This window comes from Haliotis rufescens, unplaced genomic scaffold (assembly GCF_023055435.1).
Source record: "Haliotis rufescens isolate VD_foot unplaced genomic scaffold, xgHalRufe1.0.p SCAF_91, whole genome shotgun sequence".
NCBI lineage: Eukaryota > Metazoa > Mollusca > Gastropoda > Lepetellida > Haliotidae > Haliotis > Haliotis rufescens.
In genome coordinates this window covers 852205-878494 of record NW_025964385.1, presented here as the reverse complement: position 1 = coordinate 878494, position 26290 = coordinate 852205, and the positions used below count along the sequence as shown (strand labels likewise).

The following is a 26290-nucleotide window of genomic DNA, read 5'->3' as shown; positions in this document are numbered from 1 at the left end:
CCATGTCTCGCTATCTCCAATATCCAGACATCTCGAAATTAAAACACGGACTCGACAGCACAACTATCGTGACCTCGACTTGCCTGGTTTTATCATCTAGACTGGTTTTGATAACATTAACTGCAAGTATTCCACAATCAAGGCGCAGACTAGATCACGGGAAGCAAGTACATGTACTGGTTGTGCAACTTTACCCATGGAGTGAGTGAGTGAGTGAGTTGGGTTTAACGCCACTTTTAACAGTATTCCAGTTATATCACGGCGTGTCAGCTTAATGTGGGAGGAAAGCCCGAAGTGATGCAGGTCTAAGACGTTTACCACTTCGGTGAAACCCACGAGCACTGGTATGGTGCTGACAAATCTAGAAACATAATCGGGACGAACCGGGATTCGAACCCACAATCATAGGTTTCTGGCGTGTCCAAGGGACGCAATTCTGCACAGCCACCCGTGCCCCCGTTACTACGTAGAACGTCATGTCAACAACGATGACAACGATCGCGATCTATGAGAGGGAAGCTTTATAACTGAGTATAACAGCAATAATAATAATAATAATAATAATAATAATAATAATAATACCACCCGAAACCGTCAATGTGTGATTCTACATCAAAATGTAAATATGAAATGTAGATTATGCAATGAATTTAATGAGACTGTCCGAAACATTGTAAATGGATGCTCAGCTTTGGCACAAACACAGTATCATGATGGAGTGGCTCGATTATTTTCTTCCGTCTTCGCCATGCTTTTGGTTTTGACACAGAGGTCCATCCATGGTACGACCTAGAATATGTTGAAGGCGTCATGGAAAATGATAAATATAAAATTCTTTGGAATAGGCCCGTATACAGCCTCAGACCTGTCCAGGCCAACAAACCTGATCTTGTCCTTTTTGATAAATCAAATGAAATCATTTTATGTTATTGAATTTTCTGTCCCTTTTGATACTAATGTGATTGACAAGATTCTGGAAAAACATGGCAAATATGCAGACCTCGCTATCGAAATGCCACGCTTGCCACGCAAGTTCTGGGTGGGTTCGACTAGGCAGCGCTTCCTGGGGGAAGTCCCATTCGCTGTCTGGGCTGCGTGTAGAGGGGGCAAGGGCCCTGAGCTGATGATGAGCCTAACCAGCCTGACTGTGCCGGGATCACCCAAACCCTCTTTGCTGCATTTTGTATTTTAATGTACACATAATAATGTACCTGCTTAAAATGAATGTCAGGTAGGACAGTGATTAAAGCGTTCGCTCGTCACGCCACAGATCCGTGTTTAACTACCCCCATGGTTATCAGAAGTGGTTCAGACCGCCTCCGTGGTCCAGTGTTAGAGCGTCCACCCGGAGAGTGGTCCGGGGTTCGATCCCCGACCGCGTCATACCAAAAGACGTTAAAAGATGGTACTTGTTGTTACCCTGTCTGGCGCTCGGCATTAAGGGGCTAAAACAAAGACTGGTCGTCTCGGAGTCAGTTTAATGTGTCTGAGTGGGGTATTCATGTTAAACTGCGGCATGGTATCTCAGTGAGCTAGCACTATAAATCGGCATCAGTCCGGACTAGTACAAGCAGCCACACAAACACACACACGTACATGCACGTCGCTATATAAGTGCAATAATCTTGGACGCGACGTTAAACCCCATTTCACCTCAGAAGTGGTTCTCCCTGTACTGGACTAATGCTCTCACTCACTCACTCACTCGCTCATAATGTACTAATGAGTTGAAAGCACACATACAGTGTATATTATTCTACATCCAATACATTTTCGAAGTTTCTGAATTAGCACAGAATTGCCACATACATGTAATTGAACCGACCAAACAACATTTCAGGAATGTTAATATTCAACACTGATACCCATTCCACATTCCACACAATAACGAATACAACATTTAGCGTCAAGACAAAACCCACAATCAGAAGCAGAAGAAGCACAAATGTGTAGCATCACCCAGTGCTCAAACATACATGCAACACAGGTGCGCCAATATACAAATACAAAACCTACAACGCCAGGAGCAATAATCTTGAAATATTCATTGGGCAATTATGGATGCAACCTTTTTGCTTCCAATTCCTTACACAGCTAAAAACGCAAAGGATTAAAAAACCCAATATGGATGCGAAAAAAACGTGGAAGTTTATATATTCAATCTAGCATTACGCAATTAAGCGATAAACCTTTTTGCTCTATTTCGACGTTTTCCCCAAGGGATTATTTCGTTTTTTGGAAAAAAAACTAACGATATAAAATGATCTTGCTCGCACTTAGGTCTACATCTATGAATATTCCGATTGTAGACATCATACACTGATTACTTGAACTTTTGCAACAGCGACATCTGTTTAATCCGAACTCCTGCTACTCGATGCATCATTTAGAACGATGTGACTGCATGACCCGACTTGTTCTAAAACGACACTGGTCTACTCTTGTCCTCTTGTCTCGAAGGCAGTATATTTTCGCGGTATACTGAACATCGGTTGAACAGTGTTCCACTGTAAGTGAGTGAGGACAGTCCTGGGGAAGAACCCCATCGTGACATATTGCACTGAACCTCCAGGGGTGCTGGCGTCACGCTATGTTAAATGTTACAAACATTTAAAAGTTAGTGTTTGAAAAATTCATAAAAAAATGGAAAACTAATAAAAACATTTTTTTTCTTTTTACTGCACCCCATCATATGACACAGATTATATGTACTAAGTTTGAGATGAAGCCACTGAATAGTTTAAGAGAAATCGCGAGGACAAAGTTTTCAGACGGACGTTAGGGTTTGAAAAATTCATAAAAAAAATGGAAAATTAATAAAAACAATTTTTTTCTTTTTACTGCACCCCTCCATATGACACAGATTATATGTACTAAGTTTGAGATGAATCCACTGAATAGTTTAAGAGAAATCGCGCGGACAAAGTTTTTGGACGGACGGACGGCCTGACGGACAGACGGACTGACGGACGGACGGAATCTTGGTATAATAAAAGCGATCAAACCCATTTCCATGATCATAAGAAATATCTGCTTGACACATATACACAAACTCACATAACACGACACTGAACATCCGAAGAGAAGCTTAGTGATCAAAATAGACGTCAAAATAAGGTAATTAGTCTACTCAATAGACACAAGTACAAAGAGTGACATAATCACAAAGGGCGAAGTATGATAAATTGTTGTCAGGAGTTTTCAGAGAAAATGAAAGCTCGTTTACAAACTGAATAGCAGTGTTAGTGGACGGACATACGAAAAAAGTCGAAATTTACCGATCTCCTCCAAGCCATTGACTAAAATCACGAGTGTACTCTTCTTCTGGTTTCGTATAGCGTGGACCTAAACGTAAGTAAGGGGTATATCACAAAGATCTTATGTTTGTAACACTGCATACTATAACACAAACGTAAGTAAAGGGTATATTACAAATGTCTCATGTTTGTAATTCTGTACTCTATAACACAAACGTAAGTAAAGGGTATATTACAAATGTAATATGTTTGTAACACTGCATACTACAACACAAACGTAAGTAAGGGGTATATCACAAAGATCTTATGTTTGTAACACTGCATACTATAACACAAACGTAAGTAAAGGGTATATTACAAATGTCTCATGTTTGTAATTCTGCACTCTATAACACAAACGTAAGTAAGGGGTATATTACAAATGTAATATGTTTGTAACACTGCATACTACAACACAAACGTAAGTAAGGGGTATATCACAAAGATCTTATGTTTGTAACACTGCATACTATAACACAAACGTAAGTAAAGGGTATATTACAAATGTCTCATGTTTGTAATTCTGTACTCTATAACACAAACGTAAGTAAGGGGTATATTACAAATGTAATATGTTTGTAACACTGCATACTACAACACAAACGTAAGTAAGGGAATATTACAAATATCTTGTGTTTGTAATTCTGTACTCTATAACACAAACGTAAGGGCATATGACAAAGACCTTATGCTTGTAATACTATATCATAACAGAAAACGTAAGTAAGGGACATGTTACAAATGTCGTATAAACTGTATACTATATCACAAAACCAAAGCTATCTATCCTTTGTGCTGTTGAGTAAAAAAAGCATGCCATCAGCATATAAGGTTTATGTCAATATTGAACATATTCTTGCAAAATATATTGCATATATATCTATAGCGGAAGTAAAAGAAGTAAAAGAATGCGTGGTACCATCCAGTCACACATAGATTCGATATTAACTATTGATTACGTGTATGTGTCGGATATAGAGATGATGTAAGCTTGTTACGACTTTGCTAAATATTTGCTAAAGGAATATTGATTTTGGTAAATAATTGTTGCTATGTCCGTGTACGAATAAAGACCTTAAAGTCTGCATTGACAACAGCATGTGTGCAAACTGAATATTTCAATGAAGCAAACAATAACTTATGCAGTCATTCGTATTTACTCGGCGGAATAATAGGTTGGGTAGTGTGTTAGTGTTAGTGTGTATGTGTGTTTTAAGGACACCTAGCATGTCAAGCAATATGTTTTTGTAACATGTTCTGAAAACCTGAAGCAACGTATTTTTTGTTTACAGTTTTATTGGGAACAATTATTTAAATAAAAGCCCAGTCCCCTCCCCAGCCCCTCATACCCCTCTCCCCTCCATAACATTGACGTTGTTGTTTATGAGATTGTGGTGTCAAAGCCACAATTAAACATAACATGTAAATTTAACAGAAGGAAATGTGCTTACTTATCATTTTCAATTAGAAATAGAAAGCAGCGCTACAACACTTTGACAAATTACTCATGTTCACCCCAAGCTGGTATATACGTGTAGGGACCCCTTACCCAACGAAATATATATAAACAAATAAAATATTTATATTAATAACAAAATAAAAAGGTTTAAAAATAATAATAGTGACACCTTGGTCTATTGTCTCTTAAGTGAATTTGCTGTAATTAGGTAAATCTATTGAAAAAAACAATATTTGATAGGTTATACAAGTAAATTTACTGACACAGTTGGCACTTAACGCTTAGCATAAAGTAATGGAACTTTTCTTTGGATTACCATACATAGTGTTTTCTCGGCTGTGGGTTGACAACCATTATATCACATGTCCGTTACGTAAACATCCATTTATCAGTGAAATATAATCGCAAAAAAACACATATCAGTGGAACAAATAATGAATAACATTACAACATCGCTTCGCAGGCCAAGCATAATATTAAAAAAAAAATAATAAAAAATAATGTGCTATTTCTTACCTCGCCATTGAAGAAGCAAAATATAAGGGCGACAACAGCTCCCTGTGAGTTAGATACGACCTTGGCTAAAACCTCATAGTAGAAGAATCCCTCCCATTCAGAGGGGGGTCGGTAAATAACCAGAAACAGCTGAAGACCGAACAGTGGAACCAAGATGAAAGTAGCCTTTAGCGCTCTCCTGGAAATACATCAATATACAGTCAACATCATCATCCTATAAAGCCATACGATATTATAGCAAACACAGGCAAGAATGTACTATTATTAATCGGGGGGGGGGGGGGGGGGGGGGGGGAGATGACGGTGTGTGTGTGTGTGGGGGGGGGGGGAGGTGAGCGTGTATAATAACTTTGCACATGTGCATTTTAGCGACTCTCATCGCTGATTGGTCAGTTGAAGCAATATGACGTCATCCATTGTTCATGACGTCACAAACTGGTATCATGACGGCATCTGGACAACAGTACGGAAGCCTTTTAGGGCCATTTGTTTTTTCATTATCTTGAAATTTCAACTTATGTATCTTGAAATTTCAACTTAGTTTGTATCTTGAAATTTCAACTTAGTATCAGTGAAATTTCAAGAAAAAACAAACCCCAAACCCCAAATGGTCCTAAAAGGCTTCCGTACAACAGGTTGCCCCGGCTCGGGAATAACGGGAATAATACATCCATTGCACTCGGGACAGACAATCTGTAATTTCTTGTAGCTCGGGTATTCTCTGAATGTTAAACGTTTGCCGTTGGTAATTTACCCATGTTCGTCAGACACTGCTAGTTAACAACTGCTCGTTAATTCAATTTCGATTCAAAATTCAAATTAGCGCGGTTGACTATACAGGTAACCTGGCGCTATAAAAAAACATATGTTTATCTCCATTCTACTATTACAAACTAAAACGCGAAGTACTTAATGTTGACGAAGGAGTGAAGCCGCAGTGGTCAACGTTTGTGTTTTGAGTGGAGTTTCTATCTGAATTGAAGGAACACCGATAATAGACTGTACACAAAGTCTGCCGCTGAATGTGCTCCAATATTGTTGTTTTAGGTGATAATACTTTACTCACGTTTGTTTCAGGCATTGAAAGTAGCATATAGCTTCTTCGTGAGTCAACATAAAGTGACCATCACTAAAGAAAATGATTTGTTTTTGTCTTTTTTTTGTTTGTTGTTTAACGCCGCACTCATCAATATTCCTGCTATATGACGGCGGTCAGTAAATAATCGAGTCTTGACCAGACAATACAGTGATTGACATCATGAGCATCGATTTACACAATGGGGATACGATGACATGAATCAACCAAGTCAGCGAGCCTAGCAACCCCATCCCGTTAGTCGCTTCTCACAACAAGCATAGTCGCCTTTTACGGAAAGCATGGATTGCCGAAGACCTATTCTACCCCGGAATCATCATCATCATGAGCATCGATGTCACAATTGGAATACGGACATACATCAACCAAGTCAGTGAGCCAGATCACCCGATCCCGTTAGTCGCCTCTTACGATAAGCACAGTCGCCTTTTACGGCAAACATGGGTTGCTGAAGACCTATTCTACCCCGGATCTTCACGGAGGTGGCAATCACTGCTCGTTAACCACTGCATGGTAATCACTGCTCGTTAACCACTGCATGGTAGTCACTGCTCGTTAACCACTGCATGGCAATCACTGCTCGTTAACCACTGCATGGCAATCACTGCTTGTTAACCACTGCATGGCAATCACTGCTCGTTAACCACTGCATGGCAATCACTGCTTGTTAACCACTGCATGGCAATCACTGCTTGTTAACCACTGCATGGCAATCACTGCTTGTTAACCACTGCATGGCAATCACTGCTCGTTAACCACTGCATGGCAATCACTGCTCGTTAACCACTGCATGGCAATCACTGCTTGTTAACCACTGCATGGCAATCACTGCTTGTTAACCACTGCATGGCAATCACTGCTTGTTAACCACTGCATGGCAATCACTGCTCGTTAACCACTGCATGGCAATCACTGCTCGTTAACCACTGCATGGCAATCACTGCTTGTTAACCACTGCATGGCAATCACTGCTTGTTAACCACTGCATGGCAATCACTGCTTGTTAACCACTGCGCGTTATATCCGAGGTTTGTTGTTGTAGCTCACCTGTAATTACTGGGTTCGTTTGGATGAGACTGAAGCTGGGTGAGGAGGATGCGTAATATACTGGCAAGGAAAAACAGGTTAATCTAAAAGAAGAAAAACAATAATTAAAGTAAAGCAGACCATAGTATTACTTGCCAGGTCATCAGTTTCTCTTATAATAATGTTATATTGTGATGGTACAGACGAATTCCGTTTGCTCGAGCGTCTAAACGAATTTTGACGTAAATGGCATGAAAATGAATAAAAAAATGTTTATTTAAGTGTCACACATAAAAATACATGAATCATATTATAATACATCATAAAAACTTGTTTATATTTTTATGCAAGACCAGTATAGGCCGTTGAGAAACTATACACTAAAACACGCATTACATATTTTCTGTTTTTAACATAATTGTAAAATGTATAGTAAGTGGGAAAAAAATTAGAACTTTGATAAAAACTATTTGGTTAAACAACGTTTAAAAGCCTTTTCACCGGGCATACATTTCAAAACACATTTTAACTAAGTCGGCGACATTAAGGCGAATATCATTATGAACATTTTAGTAACACAATTAGTTTGGAATTTACAAAATCTTTCTGTTAGAGGAGTAGCCGAATTAATGTACAGGACCGTTTCTATTTCTAGTTATACATTAGTAATCATATACATTGAAGTGAGATTATGTCTGATAAGTACTTTCTCCTTAATCGTTGTTTAACTCGGAAGCGTACAATGGACTATGCTTTTAACATAGATCTCTTATAATTATGGAAAGAGTGAATGTATAACAGTTAAGATGGAAGACTTACAACTATACACAGGAGATTGGGTGTATATATGATCCACTCATAGCCACCCGCGTGCCGTACCCAGCAACTAGAAAAGAGGGGAAATGATTCAGTGACAAAGGGGAGTCTCTGTGGTATTTATACATATAGATCTAGGTGTTTGAAGGCATTACAAGAGTATGAAAATCACTGACCCAACATTTTAAGTGAGTGAGTGAGTGAGTATGGTTTTACGCCGCTTTTAGCAATATTGCAGCAATATCACGGCGGGGGACACCAGAAATGGGCTTCACACATTGTACCCATGTCGGGAATCGAACCCGGGTCTTCGGCGTGACGAGCGAACGCTTTAACCACTAGGCTACCCGACCGCCCCTTTAAGTGAGTGAGTGAGCATGGTTTTACTCCGCTCTTAGCAATATTGCAGCAATATCACGGGTGGGGGGACACCATATGTGGCCACATTAACCCATGTGGCACATAAAGACCCTAGAATTGGAATCAAGAGCACCGTGACCTTGACCTTCAATCATTACGGTTGCTTCCCAAAGGACACGTGTACCTCGTCGTGGACCCCTAGCGTGACCATTATAGCTTTATAGCGATTCCGAGATCTTCTGTTTTAAGTTTGGCAATAACAATTGGACTCGGAGATTTTTCATTTGTCTCAGACGCGAGCGCCAATACCCCCGGCATTCGTTCTCTCCTGTAAAAGGAGATCCTGTTCTTCCATTGTAAAACACATTAGCATCACAAAACATCTCTGTGAACTAATCATAACAAAGTATCTATTTCAAGAAGAGTTCTAAATCATCTGTAAGAGCCGCTTTACATATTTAGAGATGGAGAACACTAGGACCGTATACGGCCGACGTTTTCTGAACGTCTAAACGCAACATATTGGCGTTTGTTGTCACATCTATGTTTCAAACTGTCCCCCAATTGTTCTGCATTCTTCAACCCTGAACTCACTGAAGTAGAATTCTGATGGGAAAATGGTTTCAACCCTGTAGCATCAAATAACCGTTCAGCATGTTAAACTCGGCATGATGCATTCAAAAGGTCACAGGTGGGATGATGGACTCTCGCGCCATTTGAGACAAGTAATTCACACGTTTGGGTCACTTTTATGATGGCGTCGTTCAGGTATTGATTATGTTTCTTCAGTGAGTGAAGGGTTGCATTGCTCTCGGAAGTGTTAAGACTCCAATATGTCTGTTGGCCTATCTTAATGGGATATATATGGCGGTCATGCAGACCTGGCATTTCAATACTAAAAGCTCAGTTTGAAGGCACAAATGTCACCGGGTAAATTGAATTCATGACCACCTGAATCATGTACCAAGAATATTTCAGACAATCATCTTGACCAACTGATCTTAAGTTTTATGTTTAAAGTGTATGATGTGGCTATTGACATTACGAATGAATTCAATTACAACTTGTCAACATGAATATGTGAGTGAGTGAGTGAGTATGGTTTTACGCCGTTTTTAGCAATATTGCAGCAATATCACGGCGGGGGACACCAGAAATAGGCTTCACACATTGTACCCATGTCGGGAATCGAACCCGGGTCTTCGGCGTGACGAGCCAACGCTTTAACCACTAGGCTACCCGACCGCCCCACATGAATATGTAACACTCAATGTGTAAAATGACTGCAATTATCACTTAGGAACTTAGGAGGCGGTTGATTATGGGAGTAACCTTCAAACGTTGCCTCCCTTTTCTGCCACAGTATACCTTAATTATCTGACATTTGTTCAAATGAAAAAAAAACAAACCCCAAAACAACATGAAAAGGGACATGTTCGTTCAAATTAAAATTTCACGGCCAAAAATCTTTTAAAAAAAATATTTGAACTAGTATTCAAATATTTAACGTGTTTATTAGGATCATCCCTTACCTCTGGTCGTTCCTTACACCGCGGACAATGGCGTACGCAATGACTGGCACCATCGGCCCCACTGAAACACAAGAAGGTCGTTCTTCATACGTCATAGAACTAGCCCTTTAACATCAAATAAATGAGTGAGTGAATTGTGTTTAACGCCACTTTGAACAATGTTTCATTCATACACTGTGTTAGCTTCGTGTGAGAGATGCTTACTATTTGCAATTGGTGAAACCGAAGAGCACTTGTATGGTGCTGGACAAACCAAGGACCATCATGGGATGGGATTCGACTCCAGTGTTATATGTTTCTGGCACGCCAAAGGACGCAACTCTATGCGGCGCATTAGAGCACGAGGACAGCCGTGCCCACAGTTAATGGATACAACCAACTTAGTTCATCTTAATCTTCAGTAATGGAAAATGGTAGTTACAGTCACACGCCCACAAACAGCAAAGACGTCTCCGGTTCAGAAGTAAGCCTGTATGATATCACAGCGGTTGGGTATCATCTTCAGGGCATAACACTGCAGATAATTCGGCTTTAAATGTTATGAAAGTCAAAGCTAAGATGAAGTATTGCAACAGAGAGTAGTCAAAGAACCATTTTGAAACAAGAGATACTACATATCTTCATTTACCATCGGAAAAAAAGAAGAAGTGGGTTACGGTGAAAGTCCTATTCCAAAGTAAAATTTAACAAATTCAGTTCCTGATTAATAAGTCGTTTTAAATTGTCGACATTTGTGTACAGTAGTTCCATGGATTTATTTATTATTGAGTCCAGGGGAGTCTCAGTTATAATGTTTTGGGGATTCAGGGCATGATTGGTTTGGTTGGTTGGTTTGTTGTTCAACGCCGCACTCAGCAATATTCCAACTATATGACGGCGGTCTGTAAATAATCGAGTCTGGACCAGACAATCCAGTGATTGATTTCATGAGCATCGATCCACCCAATGGGGATCGATGACATGCATCAACCAAGTCAGCGAGCCTGACCTCCCGATCCCGTTAGTCGCCTTTTACGACAAGCATAGTCACCTTTTACGGCAAGCATGGGTTGCTGAAGACCTATTCTACCCCGGAATCTTCACGGGCATGAATATGGTAATACACTGAAAGGTTATACTTATGTACGTCTTCATAAACAAACATGGTATATTGGTTTAAACATTTTGTATTCACAAAGTGAAATGGATAGTGTACAAGTTACGTCAACAAAGTAAGCCTGATCGATACCTTCTCCGTTAACTGTATATGTGCTTATTCAATCCAGTTCTGGAAACCAAGTGTCGGACAAGGCTTCCTAACTGCGAAGATCGTTACAATCATGCTGTGTTGAATGTGTAGAAGTTCTTATCAGACTCGTCTGGAATGTGGAGGTGCCGGAGTAACGGTGTTGTTTGTCACCACAGACAACTGTAGATCTCAAACTTTTTTATTCTGAAACCCCATATTCCCAAATGAAACCAATAAGGATGTGAAAGTTCTTTATTTTGGTAAAAAGTAAGAATTTATGGCAGATTACTCTTATTTATTCGGTCAGTTGTTTTGAGTGCTCCTCTGTGTGGAGAAGCAGAACAGAACAGGACTTTATTTACGCTCAGCCCGGTATCCTCGCCATATGAAGTACAAGTTTGCAAACAGTATACAGTAAACTACGGTTATAACGAACTCAAAGGGACCATTATATATATACAACATAACGACAACAAATAGTCGGGACAAAAAGTAGGTTCGTTATATCCGTCAGTTTGTAATAAGCGTGTTCGTTATAAACGTAGTTTACTGTATACATAAGATGGAGGGGTGGTTTACACATGGAACATTTTACCGTTCTCATAATGACATTACAGAATGTACAGAATTTTTTAATAACATTAATTGTTTTACAATTAAAAAGTTCTTAAAGTTTAAACATATTTAGATTTTTAGCATATGAAATTGGAACTTGTATTTTTCGTTGGTGTTTAAAAAAAGGACAAAGAAAAATATAATGGAATTCATCACCACCATCGCTCATATCGCAGAGTTGACACGTTAGTTCACTGACAGGGATGCTGTGCCACCTTCCAAGTTCAGTAGGTAAATGTGGCATGAGGTTCTAAACAAAAGGAATTTTACAGCCAAAGAGAAAGGGATAACCAGTAAATACTTTTCAAGGACGAATTCAGTTTTAAATGTGCGATATGTGATACCTTTAAAAGAATATGTAATCTCTGTATTCCATGTTGGAGTTGCTATATCAGATAATCTTAACGACGACATGTTAGATTTAAGGACATGAGGAGGAACTGCTTGTTGGCTAAACCAATAGAAACTGAAGCCCGTTTCATTGAAAATATTTTCCAAACTTTTTATCCATTTTTGAAAGCTATTGTTTGAAAAGACTTCATTATGTAACATTTGATATAGAATCCTTTTAACTTTTGTTCTTTTTTGCCTGATAAGACCTTAGCCCAGAAACATACCATTCGACATTTGATAGAATTAATTAAAGACAATCTTCCAAGTTCTCCATACAACATGTATAAAGGTGTAATTTTCTTAATGGGGAATAATTTACGTAAAGAATTAACGTGAACAGATTAAATTTGTTTACAATTCTCAAAACTTCATATTTCACAGCCATATGATAGAATTGGTATTACCACGGCATTGAAGAGATATAATTGACATTTTACGGATAGATTAAATGTTCTACTTTAACGTAATAGAAAGGACATGGCCTCAGTGGCAGGATCACAATTTGCTTTTACAGAAGGTTTGAAAGAGTTTTGATTTGTAAAGTTAGATATTTATAATCATTGACATATTCGATTGGAGAGCCATTTAATAATATATGTGTACTCTTGTCTCTTTTTGTACCACCAAAAACTATATTTTTGGTTTACTAGTAATGATAAGCAATCTCGATTTTTTGCAGTAAATTGAAAAAATATCAAAGATATTTTGTAAATTTTGATGATTAAAAGCTAACAAAATAGTATCATCTGGATATAGTTATGCGAACAAAACAACGGAGAAATCTAACAGACCATAAAGTGACTGAGATTGAATAGAAACCCTGGGGCAGTTTTGAGAATATAAAAAAACAGTTCTAGATCATTTGGAAATAATGAAAACAATATTGGGGACAAATGTTCAACTTGACTGACACCAATAAGACAAGGGAATTGTTATGTATATAAACCGTTTGTACACACATGATTTAATGCCATCGTACATATTAACAATAGTACGAATACGTTTCCCATCAATACCTTGTGCTAATATTTCTTTCCATAAACCTATACGCCGAACATTGTCAAAAGCTTTTTGGAAATCAATGAAACTACAATACATTTTTCTTTCTATTTTTTGGTAAGTCAATAATTGCATACAGGGTAAAAATATGATCATTTGTGGAGTAGCCATGTCTATAACCCACTTGTGATTCTGACAGGATGTTTTTACTTTCAACATAATCGTGTAATCTTGCATTAATAACTGAGGTAAACATTTTTCCTAGGCAACTTATAAGACTTATGGGCCGAAAGTTTCCAGTTCATCTGTACTCCCCTTACCTTTGTAAATCCGACGAATAATTCCTTTTAACCATTGTTCGGGAAACATCCCAGTAGCAAATATAAGATTAAATCGTCTGGTATACAAGGGTAAAAATGTTGGCACTGAAGCTTTTATATATTCATTGATAATGTTATCCTGGCCACATGCCTTGTTATTCTTTAGTAGATTGATGGCGCATTCAGTTTCTTGTTCGCTTATATCAGTGTTTAAAATATCCTTACAATTATTGACATCAAAATTAATTTTAAAATCCATCGAATCATCAGGGATAGAGTTAACATTATCTGCGTTTAGGGTTATGAAGCAAGGTTTAGAGGTGACGTGAAATGGGGTCCAACGTCGTATTTAATGTATTTACGCTTGTATAGCGACGTGCATGCACGTGTGTGTGTGGCTGCTTGTTCTAGTCCGGAATGACGGTTTCATTGTCCAGTCCACTGAGATACTATTCCGCAGTCTAACATGGATACCCCAGCCAGGAACATCATACTGACTCCGAGCCGACCTGTTATTAATTTATCCCCTTAAATACTACGCCTGGCAGGGTAACAACAAGTACCATTTTTTAACGTTCTTTGCATTAGGGGCAGTCGGGTAGCCTAGTGGTTAAAGAATTCGCTCCTCAAGCAGAAGACCCTGGTTCGATTCCCGACATGGGTACAATGTGTGAAGCCCCGTTGTGGTGTCCCCCGCCGTGATATTGCTGGATTTTTGCTAAAAACGGCGTAAAACCATACTCACTCACTCAAACTTTGCATTAGGTACTTTGAACATTTCCAGCTCGGAATCGGCACATTGAACGAAATAAGAATACAAAGACTTGCATTAACCTAGAGTGACGTATAAAAACCGTATATATGAAAACGTTTCGCAGAAGAAAGTCGCGAACAAAGAAGACATCTGGACTAACTAAACCTTACAAGTGAGATTATGTCGTGGAAGCGAGTGACCTTTGAGGAGATGAAACCTTGAATTTCCAATTACTTGAATTAAAATAGAACCACAACTATGGAGTTTAATGGAAACTGTTTCTATTCAAAGAGCTGCTTTCCTTCATGATGGACCAAACTATACAACATTCAGGCACTCTTGTCTTGTAGGGATTGATTACACTGTCTCACTCCCCGTGAAGATCCAGGGTAGAATGGGTCTTCAGCAATCCATGCTCGCCATAAAAGGCGACTATGCTTGTCGTAAGACGCGACTAACGGGGTCGGGGGGTCAGGCTAGCTGACTTGGTTGATGCATGTCATCGCATCCCAGTTGAGTAGACCGATGCTCATACGGATAATCACTGGATTGTCTGGTCCAGACTCAATTATTTACAGACCGCTTGAATATTGGTGAGTGCGGTTTTAAACAAAGTAATCCCACAACACACTGTCCCCCACGACCCCGCAATGGCGGTCTTGGAGAGGTAGTTATCCTGCCTTACAGGGATATTTAATATCACTATAATCTGCTCCAACCTCCGGATTACAACCATAATTAAGCATAGGCTGGTAGGCATGAACTGATCCTTGTTTTGCATTAGGAAACCAATTAGACCCAAATAACCGCATTATTCCAACAACTCCGAATGATTGGTCGTGGACACGTTCAGAGAAATTGAAACGTACCAATTCACGGACACGATAGGTTTGAAGATGAAATTAACTCAAATAAACCAAGCCATTGTCAAAACTGTTGCTTGTACGATATTGTCACACCACAGCGCTTCTCCACTTACCAAACCCTCCTATATAATATCCCAGCAAGGACTTGGGGACCTTGAACGCCTGCACAATGAGTCGATGTAAGTGGAAGCCTTCCAGGAACATCCAGAGAAAGTTGACGGTCCTGGCGTATCGGATCAACGTATATAACAGTCGGCAGCCAACCTGTGAAACAAAAACAAAACTATACGGTCATTTCTGGGTTTGAACTCCGAGACACCAAAACTGTGTTCGTAAGGGTTACTTCCCTTGGTCGTACCAGGATCCGCAAATCGTGGCTTCCAATCGTAGCCGATCGTGGCTCCGGGCTTGCCAGCACCACACCTGTGCTCGGTGGTTTCGCGAAGGTGGTAATCGACAAAGCATTGTATCAATTCAGGTTTTCCTCGTACATTAAGTGAGGTGAGGTGAGGTGAGGTGAAATTGGGTTGAACGTCGCATCCAAGATTATTGCACTTATATAGCGACGTGCATGTACGTGTGTGTGTGTTTGTGTGGCTGCTTGTACTACTCCGGACTGATGCCGATTTATAGTGCTAGCTCACAGAGATGCCATGCCGCAGTTTAACATGAATACCCCACTCAGACACAGTATACTGACTTCGAGCCGACCAGCCCTTGTTTTATCCCCTTAATGCCGAGCGCCAGACAGGGTAACAACAAGTACCATCTTTTAACGTCTTTTGGTATGACGCGGTCGGGGATCGAACACCGGACCTTCCGCTCTCCGGGCGGATGCTCTACCACTAGACCACGGAGGCGGTCGTACATTAGGTGAAATAAGGCGAGTTGAAATGGGGTTAATGTCGCGTTTCAGGTTATTTCACTTATACAGCGACGTGTGTCTGTCGTCCTGTTCTATTACCATGCATACGCCTGGCTTTTACAGCTGGGTTTTACAGCGCTAGCCCACTGAGACACCATGCCACAGTTTAACATGAATACCCAACTCAGACACAGTATACTGACTCCGAGCCGACCAGGACAAAAACAAGTTCCCTCTTTTTCTGTCTATTTCTTTTACGACGAGGCCAGGATATAAAACCGAAGACGCTCCATCCCGAACACCACCGAGGCGTTTTCCCCAACATTTTATCAGACGTGATATCGCTAAAATGTTGTTACTTGCTGCGCGAAACTCACATCTATGTTTATTGTTTGTTTCTTATGTTGTACTCACTCACTTGTATCATACGTTGTACTTACAGCAAACTACGGTCATAACGAACTCAAAGGGACCACTGATTTTAGTTCGCAATAACCGTAGTTCGTTATAAGCATATATACAACAAATGGCTGGGACTAAAAAATAAGTTCATTATATCGGTCAGTTCGTTATAAGCGTGTTCGTTATAAACGTAGTTTACTTACTTACTTTTTCATTATAGTATACATGTACTCACTTACTTGTACCTTATTTTCTTCTTACTCTCTTGTTCGTGATATTGTGTTTACTTATTCGATCATTATGTCCAAAGTTGCCCTTTCTTAGAGCTTTAAACATAATGCATTATAATATCACTACAAGCCATATCTGATAATATTATCGGGTAGCCTTGTGGTTAATGTATTTGCTCGTATCATCAAAGACACTGGTTCGATTCTCCACATCTGAACCGTATGTGATATTGATTCTTGGTGTTCCCCGGAGTGGTGTGGTTTAAAGCTTCGAAAAGCAATACCCCATCACGCCTAACGAGAAAGCGTGACTTCAAACATATGGGATTTATGAGTAGTGAGTGAGTGAGTATGGTTTTACGCCGCTTGTAGCAATTATCCAGCAATATCACGGCGGGGGACACCAGAAATGGACTTCACACATTGTACCCATGTCGGGAATCGAACCCGGGTCTTCGACGTGACGAGCACACGTTTTAACCACTAGGCTACCCGAGTGCCCCTATGGGATTTATGACATTCTTCAGTGTGAAAGACTTTTACGAAGTTGACAAAAGTGATATTTTCATTGCAGTGAACATAACACTTGATATTCCACTGCGGTGAACATAACACTTTCACGGAGCTATTGTCATACAAGAGTGACCTCCCCTGAAATTGTTTCCCTTTATCGTAATGACAGATGGTCATTTATGAAGTTAATATTGCTTAATATTGCCGAAAGTTTTAGATAATTCATATAAGAATTTTAGAAGTAAATACAAACAACCCCTAAAATCATCGCATGAACTATTCTACTGAAATATGGAGTGCAACACTATTCACTCGATTTATTCACCCGTGAATTCGAAGATCCGGGGTAGAGTAGGTTTCCAGCTACCTATGCTTTCCGTAAAAGGCGACTATGCTTGTCGTAAGAGACGACTAAAGGGATGGGGTGATCAGGCTCACTGACTGGGTTGATACATGTTATCGATCCCAATTGCGTGGATCAATGCTCATGATGTCAATCAACAGATTGTCTGGTCCAGACTCGAGTATTTACAGACCGCCGTCATATAACTGGAATATTGCTGAATGCGGCGTTAAACACCAAACAAACACCCGATTTATCGTTCAAAACTTTTTAAATTCATAGTCGCGATGCAAGCTTCTCTTGAACAGCGGATACAGTGTCTATGGTTCCCGGAGATCACGCCATTATCGTGCACAATTATAATTAACAGATACATATTGACGTCATCACGACGTCGGAAAAATGATTAAGTAAATTAACCTTCTGGCTATGCCATCTAATTTGTCTGACCAACCCATACATAACCTCTCCCCGACAAAGGCCCGTTAATCACTTGTCTGAATCTGAAGACCTACTACCATCCAATGTCAGGAAAACACGAACCGAACTTCAAAAATCAATGTCTGTCCGGGGAAATATCTATAGCAGTAGTCCATTCCAATATTGAATAGTTGTACAAAAATAAACGCTTTAAGATACATGAATCTACGCGTTTACAAAAGAAATAAAACATTATGTTTGATACTTGTCTCCAATAGATACTTGGAAACGGGAATCTAACGGTAGAATATGATTGCGAACGCTATTATGAAAATACAACGTGATTCAATGTTCCAGAGATCAGTGTTGCTGATAAATGAAGTTGTTACACACGTGAAGGGAAGTAAGAATCGTCAACATTTATATCATCACATGTGGACATCAATATCAAAAGTATATTAAATGTTCACTAGAGGGCGGACGGGTAGCCTAGCTGTTAAAGCGTTCGCTCGTGACACCGAGGACCCGGGTTCGATTCCCCACATGGGTACAACGTGTGAAGCCCATTCCTGGTGTCCCCCGCCGTGATATTGCTGGACTATTGCTAAAAACAGCGTAAAACTAAACTCAATTGTGTGCTCTAAACGTCAGTATTATGTAATACACATAGACAAGCTACGTGATCATTCATAAACGCCAGTGCATGAAGTTCTTGAAAGTGAAATTCTCTTTACAAAAGTTACTCCAGTAGGCTTTGTTTGTTTGTTGTTAAACGCCGCACTCAGCAATATTCCAGCTATATGACGGCGGTCGGTAAATAATCTAGTCTGGACCAGACCATCCAGTGATTGAAGGTGAGAGACGTTAGTATGGGAATGGAAGGACGACAGCCCCCAGTAATTCATGAGATGTACTGCGTGTAAACGTCTCACATATGTCTTGTCCACGAACATGTACATTGCAATATCAAAATATCGATGGTATGAGTCACACTATCAACGTAGTTTTACACACATGTGCCACACACCGTATTGATGTACATGTGTCATACACTGACAGTATTGTTGTACATGTGTCATACACTGACAGTATTGTTGTACATATGTGTGATACACTGACAGTATTGTTGTACATGTGTCATACACTGACAGTATTGTTGTACATGTGTCATACACTGACAGCATTGATGTACATGTGTCATGCACTGACAGTATTGATGTACATATGTGTCATACACTGACAGTATTGTTGTACATATGTGATACACTGACAGTATTGATGTACATATGTGTGATACACTGACAGTATTGTTGTACATGTGTGATACACTGACAGTATTGCTGTACATATGTGTCATACACTGACAGTATTGTTGTACATATGTGTCATACACTGACAGTATTGTTGTACATATGTGTCATACACTGACAGTATTGTTGTACATATGTGTCATACACTGACAGTATTGTTGTACATTTGTGTCATACACTGACAGTATTGTTGCACATTTATGTCATACACTGACAGTATTGTTGTACATATGTGTCATACATTGGCAGTATTGATGTACATTTGTGTCATACACTGACAGTATTGTTGTACATATGTGTCATACATTGACAGTATTGTTGTACATTTGTGTCATACACTGACAGTATTGATATATATTTGTGTCATACACTGACAGTATTGTTGTACATTTGTGTCATACACTGACAGTATTGTTGTACATGTGAGATACACTGACAGTATTGATGTACATTTGTGTCACGCACTGACAGTATTGTTGTACATATGTGTCATACACTAACAGTATTGTTGTACATTTCTGTCATACACTGACAGTATTGTTGTACATTTGTGTCATACACTGACAGTATTGATGTACATTTGTGTCATACACTGACAGTATTGTTGTACATTTGTGTCATACACTGACAGTATTGTTGTACATATGTGTAATACACTGACACTATTGTTGTACATATGTGTCATACACTGACAGTATTGATGTACATTTGTGTCATACACTGACAGTATTGTTGTACATTTATGTCATACACTGACAGTATTGTTGTACATTTGTGTCATACACTGACAGTATTGTTGTACATTTGTGTCATACACTGACAGTATTGTTGTACATATGTGTCATACATTGACAGTATTGTTGTACATTTGTGTCATACACTGACAGTATTGTTGTACATTTGTGTCATACACTGACAGTATTGGTGTACATTTGTGTCATACACTGACAGTATTGATGTACATGTGTCATGCATTGACAGTATTGATGGACATATGTGTCATACACTGACAGTATTGTTGTACATTTGTGTCATACACTGACAGTATTGATGTACATTTGTGTCATACACTGACAGTATTGATGTACATTTGTGTCATACACTGACAGTATTGTTGTACATATGTGTCATACACTGACAGTATTGATGTACATATGTGTCATACACTGACAGTATTGTTGTACATGTGTGATACTCTGCCAGTATTGCTGTACATATGTGTCATACACTGACAGTATTGTTGTACATATGTGTCATACACTGACTGTATTGTTGTACATATGTGTCATACACTGACAGTATTGTTGTACATATGTGTCATACACTGACAGTATTGTTGTACATTTGTGTCATACACTGACAGTATTGTTGTACATTTGTGTCATACACTGACAGTATTGTTGTACATATGTGTCATACATTGGCAGTATTGATGTACATTTGTGTCATACACTGACAGTATTGTTGTACATATGTGTCATACATTGACAGTATTGTTGTACATTTGTGTCATACACTGACAGTATTGATGTACATTTGTGTCATACACTGACAGTATTGTTGTACATTTGTGTCATACACTGACAGTATTGTTGTACATGTGAGATACACTGACAGTATTGATGTACATTTGTGTCATGCACTGACAGTATTGTTGTACACACGTGTCATACACTGACAGTATTGTTGTACATGTGAGATACACTGACAGTATTGTTGTACATTTGTGTCATGCACTGACAGTATTGTTGTACATATGTGTCATACACTAACAGTATTGTTGTACATTTCTGTCATACACTGACAGTATTGTTGTACATTTGTGTCATACACTGACAGTATTGATGTACATTTGTGTCATACACTGACAGTATTGTTGTACATTTGTGTCATACACTGACAGTATTGTTGTACATATGTGTAATACACTGACAGTATTGTTGTACATTTGTGTCATACACTGACAGTATTGTTGTACATTTGTGTCATATACTGACAGTATTGTTGTACATATGTGTCATACATTGGCAGTATTGATGTACATTTGTGTCATACACTGACAGTATTGTTGTACATATGTGTCATACATTGACAGTATTGTTGTACATTTCTGTCATACACTGACAGTATTGTTGTACATTTGTGTCATACACTGACAGTATTGTTGTACATATGTGTCATACACTGACACTATTGTTGTACATTTGTGTCACACACTGACAGTATTGTTGTACATATGTGTGATACACTGACAGTATTGTTGTACATTTGTGTCATACACTGACAGTATTGTTGTACATTTGTGTCATGCACAGACAGTATTGATGTACATGTGTGTCATACACTGACATTATTGTTGTACATGTGAGATACACTGACAGTATTGTTGTACATGTGTGATACACTGACAGTATTTTTGTACATATGTGTCATACACCGACCGTGTTGTTATACATGAGTGTCATACACCTACTGTGTTGTTAGACATGAGTGTCATACACCTACCGTGTTGTTAGACATGAGTGTCATACACCTACCGTGTTGTTAAACATGCGTGTCATACACCTACCGTAATGTTAGACATGAGTGTCATACACCTACCGTGTTGTTATACATGAGTTTCATACACCTACCGTGTTGTTATACATGAGTGTCATACACCTACCGTGTTGTTATACATGAGTGTCATACACCTACCGTGTTGTTATACATGAGTGTCATACACCTACCGTGTTGTTATACATGAGTGTCATACACCTACCGTGTTGTTATACATGAGTTTCATACACCTACCGTGTTGTTATACATGAGTGTCATACACCTACCGTGTTGTTATACATGAGTGTCATACACCTACCGTGTTGTTATACATGAGTGTCATACACCTACCGTGTTGTTATACATGAGTGTCATACACCTACCGTGTTGTTATACAGGAGTGTCATACATCTACCGTGTTGTTATACATGAGTTTCATACACCTACCGTGTTGTTATACATGAGTGTCATACAACTACCGTGTTGTTATACATGAGTGTCATACACCTACCGTGTTGTTATACAGGAGTGTCATACATCTACCGTGTTGTTATACATGAGTTTCATACACCTACCGTGTTGTTATACATGAGTGTCATACACCTACCGTGTTGTTATACATGAGTTTCATACACCTACCGTGTTGTTATACATGAGTGTCATACACCTACCGTGTTGTTATACATGAGTGTCATACACCTACCGTGTTGTTATACATGAGTGTCATACACCTACCGTGTTGTTATACATGAGTGTCATACACCTACCGTGTTGTTATACAGGAGTGTCATACATCTACCGTGTTGTTATACATGAGTTTCATACACCTACCGTGTTGTTATACATGAGTGTCATACACCTACCGTGTTGTTATACATGAGTGTCATACACCTACCGTGTTGTTATACATGAGTGTCATACACCTACCGTGTTGTTATACATGAGTGTCATACACCTACCGTGTTGTTATACATGAGTTTCATACACCTACCGTGTTGTTATACATGAGTGTCATACACCTACTGTGTTGTTATACATGAGTGTCATACACCTACCGTGTTGTTATACATGAGTTTCATACACCTACCGTGTTGTTATACATGAGTGTCATACACCTACCGTGTTGTTATACATGAGTGTCATACACCTACCGTGTTGTTATACATGAGTGTCATACACCTACCGTGTTGTTATACATGAGTGTCATACACCTACCGTGTTGTTATACATGAGTTTCATACACCTACCGTGTTGTTATACATGAGTGTCATACACCTACCGTGTTGTTATACATGAGTGTCATACACCTACCGTGTTGTTATACATGAGTGTCATACACCTACCGTGTTGTTATACATGAGTTTCATACACCTACCGTGTTGTTATACATGAGTGTCATACACCTACCGTGTTGTTATACATGAGTGTCATACACCTACCGTGTTGTTATACATGAGTGTCATACACCTACCGTGTTGTTATACATGAGTGTCATACACCTACCGTGTTGTTATACATGAGTGTCATACACCTACCGTGTTGTTATACATTAGTGTCATACACCTACCGTGTTGTTATACAGGAGTGTCATACATCTACCGTGTTGTTATACATGAGTTTCATACACCTACCGTGTTGTTATACATGAGTGTCATACACCTACCGTGTTGTTATACATGAGTGTCTGGCCTTTAGGCTTGTCCAGTCTGTCCTTGTACACGAGGACGTCCCAAAGGATGAGGATGACGTTGGTGAGGATGAAGGAGGCGAAGAGGCACAGATGCAGCTTGATACGCTGCTGCAGCCGCAGTTGTCTGTGGGAGACAGACGTTGAGTGCATCACTTCATACCACGTAACTTAACATACACGCCGAGTAGATGTTTGATACAACAACATGTTGAAAAACGAAATCGTCAGCCAAATTGAATCTATCGAAATATTTACAAAAAAGCAGGAGCCTAAAAACTGTTAAATGATGACTTTTAGTATCGAAAGAGATTATTTTTGAATCAACATGACCGTTCAATCTCATTAAAATCAGATCTTAGTTGTCGCTGCCGCTAAACAATGAGCCATCTGAAGACATCCCATTACGGGTCATGTCAGACCGACCTTTCGCGAACTCTGACCGACCAATGGAATTACTGACAAGAAGTCGATATTAGCCAGTCAGAAGGCAGCTTTCTCGTGCTTTACGGCACTAATTTCAAATTGGCGACTACGCTTCGAAACATATTTCGACAAATTCTCGCTTAAAAATTTGAAACCTGAACAATAGAACATTCTCGAATGGCTAGTATATGGTCTAGATTGTATAAATCCAGTCGTTAAGCCCGTAACTATCGTTCGGAATACCCCGTTTTAAAGCTTTCGAGGCTGCATGATGAGAAATCACATTCCGACTGTCACTTTCATGATCTGGTAAGCGACGCTTTGATTGGTCGGATGAAAGGTCGTTCTGACGTGATCCCTAATGGGATGTCCTCAGATCTTTGTTTAGCGGTAGCGAGAACTAAGATCTGATTTTAATGAGTTTGCATGGCCGTTGGATACTGCTATGTTTTCCATAATGACTCGGCTGTTTCGGCGCCTGAGGCTGGAGGAACCTATTTTTGTATTAAATACTTGTTGAGCAGACCTGTGTATTTCAAAGTGTAAAATAGATGGTAGCTTAATTCACACGGGGCATTATTTGTAGAATGAGTGAGTGAATTGGGGTTAACGCCACGTTGAACATTATTCCAGTTATATAACGTCGATAACGTCACATTGTGTGAAGCCCATTTCTGGTGTCCCCCGCCGTGATATTGCTGGAATATTGCCAGAAGCGGCTTAAAACCATACTCACTCACTCACTCACTCGTGTTGGAGGAAAGCCCGAAGTGGTGAAGGTCTCAGACGTTTACCACTTTGGTGAAACCCACGAGCACGGGTATGGTGCTGACAAACCAAGATACACAATCGGGGCGAACCGGGATTCGAACCCACAATCACAGATTTCCCAATCGACCTAACTCTGCACATTGTTTGTAAAGCACACATGTGTTAGTCGTGTGATAACGAACATAAAGATGGAGTCGAGGGGTTCAAGAGTAATCGAGGTGTTGAAACATAGGAGATTATCGACTTCAAGACTTACAGATAAGGAATATGCATATGCTGTTAAAAGATCATCGTACACACGTACATTTATATGATTTACCGTGTAAGTATAAAGTGAAACCTTTATCCGAGATTGTACGGATTCATGGGAGATAGGAATGCACTTTTTAAAAAGCTGCTCCACGATCGGTGTCCAATTTTCGGTTTAATCGCTGTAATAAGTGATATTGATCTAGAAACTTCTCGGTGACCATTTCTTGATTATTTCCTTGAATAATAGACAAACGTTCATTAAAATTTTGGAAATTGAACCCGGGTAACGAAACTAAGGTCTGATTTTAATGAGATTGGTAACAAATCAACGCTTCGACTACTTGCCTGTCCAATCCTAGTGCTGGGGTATTGGAATGCAACACTTCAATGTTATTACCTGCCATTGACTCAAGTAAGACGACGTACCTGTAAACGATGAAGACGATGCAGGCGGGGACGAGGAGAATGATGCTGATGGCGTTACAGGCCACGCCTACTTTAAACAACGTCATGTACGTCTGAAACAAACATGGACAGTGTCATCAGGACTGTTGAACCTGTGTTGGAACATACTGTCGATAAACGTCCTGAGTTGACAGGATATAATTTGAAAATGGTTGTATTACCTATTCAGTATACTCCGATACTAAACATCAAGAGATCTAAGTGTCAAAAGAGATTTTAAAAACATGGCCGCTGTGACGCCATATTTGAAATAGAATCGACGGCATCAACGTTTTATCATCCAAAACTGAAAACACAGCTTATAATTTTGTTTGCAAATGAAAAGATCAGCCTCCATCTGCTTGAAAACAAATAACTCAATAAAAGTCCCGACCACATTATAGCCATCCCCATCAATACAGAGTATTACGTGAGCAGAGCCATAATCTTTGACAGAGGGACATGACCACGAGAGACAGTATGCCTGTAACCCTTATTTATTAATAGTCATTTCAAATCTTTCATTTCAAGAGGCCATAAATGTTGTTGACTGTGATGGGCAATGATCATTGGGAAAAAAATAAAGATTTAAAAAAAATGTTATTGCAATCACCTAAACTAATGAGCAAAAGAAACGTTAAATTACCAATCACCATTGTTTGTTCATAAAAAAACAGAACAGGAAGCTACTTGTATGGTCAAAAGACATGAATTAACAACATCATTATAAGAAACGCCATGGGAATCAAGTTGGCTTAGAATGTACCCTATTGCAGTTTGTGATGCATCGGTTGTGAGGATGGCGGGTTTGTT

The 26290-nt window shown here is 39.3% G+C and overlaps 1 protein-coding gene across 2 annotated transcripts in view; it reads right to left on the bottom strand.

Annotated features, from left to right (window-relative positions):
- Positions 1-26290, bottom strand: part of LOC124120014 (calcitonin gene-related peptide type 1 receptor-like) — a 152085-nt gene that overhangs the window by 15400 nt on the left and 110395 nt on the right. The window contains exons 3-10 of one of the 2 annotated variants that reach the window (XM_048391580.1): positions 25460-25551; positions 23561-23711; positions 15390-15540; positions 10102-10162; positions 8213-8279; positions 7415-7497; positions 5272-5449; positions 3279-3345 (exon numbers count right to left, since the gene is read on the bottom strand). In XM_048391580.1, the coding sequence (XP_048247537.1) occupies positions 3279-3345; positions 5272-5449; positions 7415-7497; positions 8213-8279; positions 10102-10162; positions 15390-15540; positions 23561-23711; positions 25460-25551 (850 nt within the window). The remainder of the gene's footprint in view (positions 1-3278; positions 3346-5271; positions 5450-7414; positions 7498-8212; positions 8280-10101; positions 10163-15389; positions 15541-23560; positions 23712-25459; positions 25552-26290) is intronic. The other variant, XM_048391579.1, reaches the window with a different exon arrangement.